The sequence below is a fragment of the Chenopodium album genome, chromosome 2 (genome assembly GCF_948465745.1).
Source record: "Chenopodium album chromosome 2, dcCheAlbu1.1, whole genome shotgun sequence".
In the NCBI taxonomy this organism is placed as follows: domain Eukaryota; kingdom Viridiplantae; phylum Streptophyta; class Magnoliopsida; order Caryophyllales; family Amaranthaceae; genus Chenopodium; species Chenopodium album.
In genome coordinates, this window is record NC_137835.1 from 70201190 (window position 1) to 70212934 (window position 11745).

The following is an 11745-nucleotide window of genomic DNA, read 5'->3' on the forward strand; positions in this document are numbered from 1 at the left end:
TTTTAACTTAGGAAGAGGTTGTTGTGGTGATAAACGAGGTTGATTAGTTAGGAGGGCATTCTTTGGGAGAAAGAACTGCTCCCAATCCTTCCAATACTTCTAGTGACCCAATCCGTGTACATCTTCCACTTTGATCGGGGAGATGTAGCTCATTATCGCTCTGGCTAGACAAGGGTTTTCCAAGAACATAAATTGAGCTTGTAGCCCTAGTACCTCCTCTTGAGTCTGATAGATCGCCATATTGTGACCCAACAGACCCATGTCTTGCCCTTCTGATACGCAATGCAAGGGAGTGACTTGAGTTTTTTCTAACATTTTCCGAAACTGCAACAGTCTCTCCTGAGATGGCCATTGGAGAGAAAGACTCATTCTCGTATAAGGTGGGAGTATCTCCTCCCTCCTCCGTAAAGCGTCTAGAGCAGCCATTGCTGAGGTTGTCTGCAATGACTAAGTCGATGGGATTCTGGTTGGAGTGCAAAGAGGATGAGGTACTATGGGAAAGAGATTGAGGGTGTTCTGATGTTGGTGTTGGAGAGGGGCTGATGGTGGTATGGTCCAGAGAGTTTTGAAAGGTGGATTCTGAACATTCGGGTAAGGATTTAGATGTGGAGGGAGTGGTAGAGAAGGAGATGATGATGGGGATTTGATGTTCAAAGGATGATGGGAGGGAGGGGAGATTGGTTGGAAGTGCTGAGGGCGTTTCGGAGCAGGTCTCCATATCGGAGGTGATCTGCTTCGAGGTGTTGACATTTCCTGAGTCAGACTTAAGTATGATGGTACCACTATTTTTTATTTTTCCATTTTTGGGAGATGAAATCTGAGAAGCGGAAAGAGAATTCAAAGCTAAAGTAGAAGTAGGTGAAATCAAATTAGATGAGACAATATCTTTTTGAGTAAAACTAAGGAAGTAGAAGGAAGCTTAAATGGAATGTCCTGATTGCAAGTATCTTGTAAAAGTTTATCTCCTGACAAATCAGACAAGTGTGAAGGATGCTTGGTGAGCTCAGAGGTAGTAGCAGGGAAAATTTTTAAACACGGAATTTGAATCACTTCTCTAGCATTAATACTCTTAGTTGATGTAGTTGGCATTAAATGCTGCTTGGTATTACTATGGTATTTTTTATCACCCGAAATACTCTCAGACAAACCATGCTTTGAGTTCTTTGCAAGCTGATTGGCTTTAATGTTAGCATTTAACACTTTCTGATTTTGAGCTTTGTGAATTTGGCTTTTACCCTTCCAAAGAGGATTTTGTGTACTATTTTGAATAGTGGATTGTACCTTGGATTTCCCTCTTTTGGACCCTGTAACTAGAGTCCATGGGCCATATCCATCATAATCAAGGCTTGCATTTTCCAAGTGGGCCCCATCTGCCAAATTAGAAGTATCAGAAGTAGAATCCAAAATAGAAGAATGTTTGGCCAAATCAGAGGTGGGCTCCCTAAGAGGTGCCAAACTCGTACTAGCAACAGATTGCCCCTTCTGAATTTCTTGACTTTGATGAGGAATAGAGACAGATGTATCCAAAGAGGAGATTAAAGTACAATCCTTCTTCACGTGTCCTATTCTCCCACACGAAAAACACAGAGAGTGAATATTCTCATATTAAACAGCTGCCATCCGCCGCCAATCCAAACTTGAGTGATCAATGGCTTTGACATGTTAATCTCAATGCAAACTCTAGCGTATCTTGCCCTTGAAAGTTTATCCGTAGCATAATCAACACGGATTGGAATTCCCACCTTTTTGGCTATCTCAAATAGAGCCTCCTTATCATAGTATTCAACGGGGAGCTCTGGAAATCGAATCCAAATTGACATGATGTCAAAATTTGTATTTGAAGCTCTAAAATTTGGCTTCCATTTGGTGATCACTAAATAATGATCAAGTATAAACCATGGTCCTCCATATAAGGCACGTTCATAGTCATCTAAAGATGAAAAAGAAAGAGATAAATGTTATTTCAATTCCCACATCAATGGTTTCTAAAGTACCCTTTATCTTCCACATGATTTTGGCACGAGTAGCCATGAAAGAAGGCCTAATGTTTAATCCTAAACACCTTCCCATAAAGGTAAGTTGCAAGGGTTTTCTTAATCTTTTCAGCGTTTCAGAAGAGAAGCAAACAACATTCTCTGGTAGATCATCAGAATCATCATCACACTCCAGGCTAGTGATGGCAATGTTACGTGCATCATTAAACCATTGAGATGAATTGGCCACGGCCTCCCTAAACGAAATAGGGGGTGACGTTTTTTGAACTGCTTCAGAAGACGAATTAGTTGGAACAATTGCTGGTGCAACTGCTTCAATCATAAGTTCATCCGATTGAACAACATGATGCTGGAGATTATCCTCTTCCATTAAATGGAAGAGTATAAAAGTAAAAAAGAATCAACTTATAATTCACACTAGTTAAACTCCTAAGGTCCTTACACCCCGGGGTGTGATGAATATCCTCAGTTATTCAATTAAGCAAAGTATAAAATGAGAGGGAAAATTAGAGAGAAAATCCAGGGAGAGAAAAAAAAAAAACTCTTAACAAAATAACAGGCTAAGGATAATCTTTAAGGATAAACTTTTGGAATTACCTACATCCATTTTTCTTGTAATCATATTGATGTAAGGATAATCTTTAATTAATATATTTCGTCTTTGTTGTGTTAAAAAAGGTAGTACAAGCCAAAAATAAACCTATGCAACTTTGACGAGTGATCATTTTGTGATTAAATACCTTAAAATTTCATGTAGTAGAGTAATTCTAGACATATAGAGCTTATTTGTTTTTAAAACAAATAGGATTGATTGGGTAATGTTACATGTGTAAATGTATTAATTGGGCAATACATACCTTGAGATATTTTAACTAAGCTACCATATTGTATTGGAAATTCAGCAAAATACAAAAAGAAACTTAAAGAGTACAAAATATGAAATACGTGCATAACTAGTTAAACATTAAAACAAAATATTCAGCTGAGTTATTCAAACCAACTTTATTCCAATTATACCATAAATGTTGCCACAAAACATAATTAACTATTGATAGTATCTGCATAATTTTTAGGATGCCTTACATTATACATAGATAAAAGCTTTAAGAGATCTGAACACAAAAACCCAAAGCCATTTGATGTTACTCATCTTGAGAATTCAACTCTAAAGCCAACCCTTCACTTACTTTCTCTTGATATCTGCTGACTGGATACCAGAAGGATATAGCATTGCCTTTGCCCCGGGAAAATCCACCGCATGTTTCCCCATTGCTCCTGTTGGTGTACTGTCTGAGCTTATAAGGAACATCAAACGATATGCCCACTCGAGCACCTCAGGGCATAACATTTCCAAGAAGTACGTCACTTTAAACCATGCTGGGACTGTCACGTATCGATCACCCCTGCATACACTGCGAACAATGGACTTTGCAGTTCCTTCAACCGTTCCCACTGGTATTACATTCACTTGTACCTGCATATTACACATCAATTTCTTAAGGTCAATAGACAACAGTAATAGATCACACATTCTTTAAGATATTCTTGTTCAATGTTGTACTTGCAAATAAAAATATTGTTACACTAGAAAATTAAAGCTCACATCTCTTAATTCTTGATCCACTTTCATGCCACTTTCTGTCCAGACCTTGCCCTTGGAAAACTCGGACTCTATTATACCGGGTGTAACAATCGTTATCTTAACATCGGAACCTAGTTCAACCCTGAGTGTCTCAAAGAACGCCAACATTGCTGCTTTGCTTGCCTGTAATTTTGTTCGAAGCAGAGTCAGTTGATCAAAGGGGAATAGATTAAAATGTTGAATATTGAACATTTTTATTTTAGAATTCTAGCAAAAGTATATGTACATTGTAGAAACTCTCTCTTGGTACAGGCATCCAGGACGCTGAAGACGACATAGCAACAATTTTCCCAGTAGTTTGCTTGAGGTAGGGGATTGCGAATCGGGTCATATACACTGAACCCCAGAAATTAATGTCCTGCGACAATAATCGCTTTAGATGAGGAATTAGCTGAAAACTAACAAGAGTACACTTTCTAATTTAGTTTTCACATTAGTAGTCAGACTTGTCACATTACTAGTTCAAATAACATTATTAACGTGACAACTGGAGAGTACATACTTCGTCATAATCTATACTAGCTTTAAAAATTTTACATGTAAAGAATTTGTCCTATTTTGTTAAAGAGCAAGAAGTATATTTACCATAACAGGCCTCATTCTGGTGACATCTTCTAAGTCGTCAAATTGACTAACACCGATAATGCCAGCATTATTGACCAAATGATCCACTGCATTAAGAGAGGCAAACTTGTTATCTTCCAGTACTTCAAATAGCATAAAAATTGATCATAACTGTTATTTGAATACTAAGAAAACGACTTCGTTCATACATCTTCCGTAGTGCCCTATAGTAGCTTCAATGATTCGGCGACAATCTTCAACTTTGGTAACATCACCAGGCACCACTATTGCTTCGGGCGAGCCCAACTGAAGACATAAGTCTGCAACTTCATCTAGGCTTCCTTGTCTTCTAGCTGTAAGCACTAAGCATGCACCTCTTTCTGCATATTCATAGGCTAGATGCTGTACCAATATCACAAAATTAATTTAATTTCACGCTTAAATTCATCATTACATCTCTATGTACAACTGTACAAGTTACTAATGTAGCTACAATTAATCGTGTTAGTTGTAACAAAACTAGTTTTTGGGCCCATATTACTAGAATGTTAAGAATGTCTTAGCTTTCCCTCTCTTATAACACGGAGTTGTTTTCAATTTTTTTATTATATAGTCACATAAAAGTAATTAACAATCTAAATCAAATATGTATTCTTTCAAAATTACATAATGTCTCACTGTTCATCAGAATATTTCCCATTTACTGTCCCTATGGTCAATTATCTAGTTTTAAACTAGATAAGCCTCGTGCTATGCACAACATAAAAAATTTCTTTGAAATAAATATTTATTTTACATATGTCCCTCATATGAGATAAATTATAAAAACATAACCATTAATTACAATGCTATTTAGATCTAACTAATTTTTACAGAAGAGTATAAATTAAAGTAATTTATGCAATATGAAGTACTCCTTAACCGAAAGTAATTATATTTTGAATTCAAATAGTAACTCATAAATTCATCATAATATAATAATTGTTTATTTTAAAAAAAAAAAAAAAACTATTGTAATAATTTAAGGTAAAAAAATAAAAAAAATGATGTCAACAATTATTTTAGATGGGAAAATTTTTAACTACAACTTGACATGCATACAATTTGAAAAATTGATGATATCAACGGTTGTTTTAGTTTATTTATAGATATTTTTTTATTTATAAGAATAAATATTACGAGATTTTATTGGTTTTGTGTAGTATTTTCATATTCCCTCTATTTATTGTACAAACTAATTAAATGGCACGTGTGCCAACTTGAAACTTAAACTAATAGTCATTATAATCATTGGTATTCAAAAATTAAAATATACATTGAAAAAAAAAAAAAAAAAACTAACAAGTATTCACGTGACTAAGAAAAACTTTTAAATAAATTGGATGTACAATAAATAAATTGAATGTACAAAAAAAAGTGACCCGATGCACAATAAATTACTGTACACTGGATGTATACAAAAGTTATTCTATTTTAAATCCTACATACTTGTAGTAATGTCTCCGTTTTTCTTTTATATTTGTAGTACAACTTTTAAACCTGCAATTTAGGAGATAAGTGAAGGTAAACCAACGATCAAAATAATTTTGAAATTAGGATTAGAAAAGGTTTAGGTACCATGTGAAAAACCATTTTGATTAATTTCATCGTTTACATTATAAAATTTTGATCCCAAAGTATGTGTCATAAGGTTGTCTTACAATTATTAAAAAGCAAAGTATAGAGCACTAATATTGCAAAAGTTAGATTGTGCACAAACATTAATAGTAAAATGTAAGCTTTTAAAGACCAATAACTATGCAATTGAGAATAATTAACCTAAATGAAAGAATATTAAACAAGACACAAATGTAAGTTTACGAAGATAAAATATGATCGATATGTAAGGGTTGGACTATAAAGCACTGATAGGGCAATATGTATATAAGTATAACATAGGTGCATGTACGTAAAATTGATTAGAATTTCGACTACGGCTGTTCTCTTTTAACTTATTTTTGAAGAACTGAAATTATTTTTTTCTGAATTGAAATTATTTTTTATAGATGTCATATTATATTTATTAATTTATTGAATTTTCCTCAACTTATTTTTACTAAATTAAAATTATTTTTAAATAAACTGGGCCTATTATGAGTAGTATTTCTCAATAGATGCATTCATGCATAGCTTGAACTTTTTGTTGATAAATAAAATTACCTCGCCAATACCAGAGGAAGCGCCGGTAATGAGGACGACTTTGCCGGAAACATCTTCAGGGAAGACGGAGGAGAAAACAGACAAGAAAAACTTAAGGATTTGAAAAGGTGGCAACAAAAAGCACAATGTTATAAAAGTAAACGGAGGAGCTGCAAAATTCAGAAATGTATTTATCAACTCCATATTTCAAACCCAAATTATAACTGTAAATTATGAATCAAACAAAGAGAAAATAAAAAAAAGATAGAGATGAAGAGGAACTAAAGGAAGAGTGCATACTACTCTATAAGGGTCAGGAAGGAAAGCGGTGGAGACGATGCATGTTGTGGTCGACTGATGGCGCAATTGCATGGATTTTTTAGGACACGCGTGGACATTGCTCTTTGCCCCCACATTATCATTTGGGGTGCTTTCCAGTTGTATGTTTGTAGTATGTCTACTGAATCAGACCTTCTCATAGGTTTAGCCAGTCCAGTTCCGTAAGTCAATGCTTGAGAGTAGAGGGAGAGGTAAGAGAATCCCCCTACTCCAAAGCATTTTGTAGTTGGTGGGACTCGAACTTATAACTTCAAAGTCACAAGGTGAGTTTTCCACCAATTTCACTAAGCTTTACTTGGTCAATTGTTACATGTATTCTCCTATTGTACTTACATGATTATGCCGTATTAACTACGAGTCTACGAGTATATATGATAGTGCCCTCAGCTCGGTTCTTAAATTGATAAACTTATAAATGAACCTAGTTTACACGTTATATAATGGATCTTTTTCCTATATTCCTATAAGTTCTATTGTACATGTTACGTGGCATGAATATAAAGTTTACTTGATTAGTTGTTTTAGTTTAGATTATATTTTGGTATTTTTAGATCTTTGCACATCTATATACTCACCATCCTTGTCTGGTACACCTTTGACTTTCCTATCCAATTTAAGTCTAGATATCATAAGCTTTAAGATTATATTACAATGTTCAAGTGTATTTGCACTTCAGATTTATATTAGTGGTAAAATATCATACAAGGTCATTCGATCTTGGAGCTCTACTTGGATTGACATGGCGCCTTCTATAAAGAACAATGAAAAGTATTGACACAGATTATATAAGATTTTTATATAGACACAAATGGAGTAGTGACTAGGTTTCAAGAAGAGAACATTTTAAGATTTTTGCAACGTACGGAGTAGTGAGTACAAAATGTGATACATTTAGTACTCTTTCCGTTTTTAAATACTTACTCCATTTTTTTCATACGCGAAGTTTTAGGAGAAATTAGATAAAGTAACGGAGTAAAATTTGGAAATAGTGGGGTTGGTGGAAGAATAAAAAATTGTAAAAAACCAAAAGTAGTGGAGAGAATTGAAGGAGAGAGAATATGATATTAACATTGTTGGGTCCACTTGGTGAGAGAAATTAATTAAATATTATAAAAGGTTTCCAAATAAATAAATAGAGCAAGTACTTCAAAACGGCCGAAAAAAAAAGTAGAGCAAGTATTTAAAATGGAGGGAGTAGTTATTATAATATGGCATTATGGCAATTTGGTAAATTAATTGAATTTTTTGTGTAGGCCTCACTTCTTCTTCTTCTTCTTCTTCTTCTTCTTATTATTATTATTATTATTATTATTATATCTCAAAAACAAAAGTCATACAACCTACAATAAATTAGTGGGAAACCGAGATACAATCTGGGCCCCCCACTCCTCTATCTATAGCAAAGCCTACCCTAGTGAATATATGAGCTGCAGCCCGAGCCCCAATGTCTTGCGTCGTCGAGAACCTCTGAATCCGTTTCAGTAACGCAACAGCCTCCTTCTCTAATTCCCTAAGCGAATAAAAGGAGAAGGGAATAAAACCATATCCAATCGCCAGATAACGAGCTTCATACTTAACCCGCTTATAATGAGCCGCATCAGCCATAACCCGTCCCGGAACAAAATCAGATAGCCATGTCTGTTTCAAAGGAGAAGACCCTGTGAAGTCGACACATACATCACGACCACGATCCCATAAATAAAGTAACACATCGACAGGTCAAAGGGCCCCGTCATTCCCTCCAGACAATCCTATGTCAACATCCTTTCTTGCTGAAATCCCAAATCTGTAGCAAATATCAACAAAAGAGCTTATTATTATTATAATTATTATTATTATTATTATTATTAGGGAATGTTTACTTTTACCATCTCCAAAAAAACGACTTATTTTCTTTTACCACCTCTATAAAAAAAATATATTATTTTACGACCACATAAAAAAATGAAAGTTGGCTTTTACCATCAATCACCGCCAACTAGCATATTCCGGCCATAATTCCGTTAGTGGGGTCTATCATGTCCACGTGTCACCATATTATTAGGTAATTTTTCAAAAAAAAAATGAAAAAAATATTATTAAACCCGACTATCAGCCCCACCGTCAGACCGATTACCAATCCCACCGTCGGATTAACTACCAGCCCCACCATCAACTCGCCGCACTCTCCACACTCTCCTAGTGGTAGCTTAGTTCGGTTCCTAGTGGAGGATGTTCCTCCACACTCTCCTTATATTCATCTTGTTCAAAAATGCATCACTTATCTCTCGCCAAGGGTAGGATGTGACTATTAGTCATTGTTATAGGGAAGCTAATCAAGCAGCGGATCGGATTGGTTAGCAAACTATGGCGTTCACTCGGATCAGAAGATGGTGATTTTTGAGGCGATCCCCGGGGATCTTCGGGCCGTTTTATTAGAGGATTTAAGCGGAGTTGCACTTGCGGGGATGGTGCGTAAGGATCGCGCTTAGCAGACCTAGCTTCGAGCAGTTTGTTTTATTTTTGCTTTCCTAGTCTTTTCTGTTCTGTTTGGTTTCGTTTGATGTCTTTGTTTGTGTTTTCGGCTTGTTTGTTTGGTTTGTAGTGTTTGTTTTGGGACTTGCCCCTCTCTTTCACCAAAAAAAAAATCAACTCGCCGTACAACCTACCACCGGACCGCATAACGCACACAATACAGTTATCGTACAGCCACCACACTACACATCGACCGCACCCACAACACACCAGCCACAATCACCGCACCCATAACGAACCAGCCACAACCACTGTGCGCACAACACACCAGCCACAGCCACCGCACCACCCATAAAGCCCCCTCCTACCGAATTTCGAACACGCCTAAAACCCTTGCCATCACAAAAATTTGCACTCTTAAACCACCACCTAATTCCGACCCCCTCCTTAGCCAACATCAAATTTCGACTGTCCTAGCCACACTCGAAATTCCGACCAACTGAGGTGAGTCGATTCCACTGCCTGTTGGGATGCTAGTTGACTTCAAAAAGGTGGGCCATATTAACGAATTCATGGACGGAATCCGTTAATTGGTGGTAAAACCCAATTTTTGGAAATTTTGTTGGTGGTACAACTTTTTTTTATGGAGGCGATAAAAGCCATTAACTGGTTTATTCATGGTAGTAAAAGTCAAAAATTTCCTTATACTACTACCACTACTGCTACTGCTACTACTGCTGCTACTGTTACTACTACTACCGCTGCTGCTGCTGCTACTGCTACTGTTGTTGCTGCTGCTACTATGGGGAGCCGAGATAGAATATGGGCCCCCACTCCTCTACCTCTAGCAAACCCGATCCTGCTGAAGATGTGTGGGGAGCAAAGATACAATCTGGGCCCCCACTCCTCTACCTATAGCAAACCCGATCCTGCTGAAGATGTGTGGGGAGCTAAGATACAATCTAGGCCCTCATTCCTCTACCTATAGCAAACCCGATCCCGCTGAAGATTTGAGCAGCTGCACGAGCACCTATATCTTCGCTTCAGCAACGATATAGCATCCTTTTCTAATTCCCCCAATTAAGAAAATGAGAAAGGAAGAGAACCATAAATGATAGCCCTGCAACGTGTCCCATACTTATTTTGTTTCCGCTAAGCAGCAACCGATACAACATGACCAACAACAAAGTCTGAAAACCCTAATTGTGTCAAAAGAGAAGACCCCGTCAAATCAACACACACGTCAAGGTCGCCTCAATCCTATGATTAAAGCAACACATCTACAGGTCGAAGAGCCCCATCGTTGCCTCTAGTCAACTCAACGTTAACCTCATTTCTCGCAGAAATCCCAGACCGAAAACAAATATCAACAAGGGTGTTGCGAACAACATTATGCCAATTTTTAATACCCACCATCCCACCATAGGTGTAGACACCCAAATGTGTCTCCCCAGAACCAAGCCCTGTGATGAATACCTTTTATGTCATTTGATTATCGAACGAAGTAAAAGTGTGAAAGGTCTAGTGATGTAGATGTTTTTATTAAAATGTTTCTCTTTCTGTTTTTAAAAATATTTCTTTTCTTACCTTATTTATGAAAATTAGTCAGTCCAATTTGGTTTGAAAATAATAGCGTAGTTGGATTGGGTTTGAAAAGAGATTTCCAAGGATATATTATAAGCTCAATTCCAATAAATAATGAGGAAGTTATATATGGATTAAATTAAATTAGGCCCAATGATTTTAAATGTGGCCCAATGATCTAGAGGAGGGCCTATTAATTATTATTCCTAAAGTAATTAGGATTGATTTTAATCTTCTAGGAATATCTAGAAGGTTCTTTTTAATTCTAAAAGGATTAGGATTGATAATTATATTATTAAAAGATGTTTTATTTTGAATAAAATATATTATTTGTCACAAATATGATTTTAAATCTTCTTAGACGCGGAATTACCTGTTAACCGGTTTAAAAGATGATTTCGCGTTGTATTTTTGAATAAGCGCGAGACGACAGAGCTGTCGCTTGGTGTTAACAGCTGTCGCCTGGCGCTGACTCATGTCGTTGGCGACAGGAGATATTTTATTCCGAATATGACTTTCTTTGATCCCGTGCTAATTTTTCAATAAATAGGGGTCGTATTTTTCCGTTTTTATTCATTCACAACAATCATCTCTCTCTAAAAGCTAGAAGCTTTACTTCTCTTTCTATTATTTTTCTAAACCTTCCCTTTTACAAAATTCCACATACATTAGCTCTAGACACACCTAGCCAAGTTCGAGGTTGCCTTCGCCTTAGACGTGAAAGAAAGAGGTACGAGGCATCAAAGTAAGTAATTTAATTACTTTATTGATCTTTTGATATAGAAATCATGCTTAAATTATTTTGTTAATTCATAGTATCATGTTAATTAGGATGTTATATTGCTTCCTAGTATCATGTTTAGGGTAAAAACTAAAATTTCTAATATCATGTATGTTTATGGTGCTTCCTATTTATTTCCTAATATCATGTTAGTGTCATGTTAGGGCTAATTGATCTTTAATGTTTAGTGACATGCTAGGGTTTGTTAT

General features: G+C 36.1%; 1 protein-coding gene across 1 annotated transcript; it reads right to left on the bottom strand.

The window, feature by feature from the left end:
- Nucleotides 1-3177: 3177 nt before the first annotated feature.
- Nucleotides 3178-6708, bottom strand: LOC145586859 (11-beta-hydroxysteroid dehydrogenase A-like). The gene is made up of 6 exons (XM_081643816.1): nucleotides 6400-6708; nucleotides 4410-4602; nucleotides 4222-4307; nucleotides 3863-3994; nucleotides 3598-3759; nucleotides 3178-3468 (listed from the first exon to the last, which is right to left on the bottom strand). Exons 1-6 carry the CDS (start codon nucleotides 6580-6582, stop codon nucleotides 3178-3180), a joined length of 1047 nt encoding a protein of 348 aa, XP_081499942.1. The 5' UTR covers nucleotides 6583-6708.
- Nucleotides 6709-11745: the final 5037 nt, after the last annotated feature.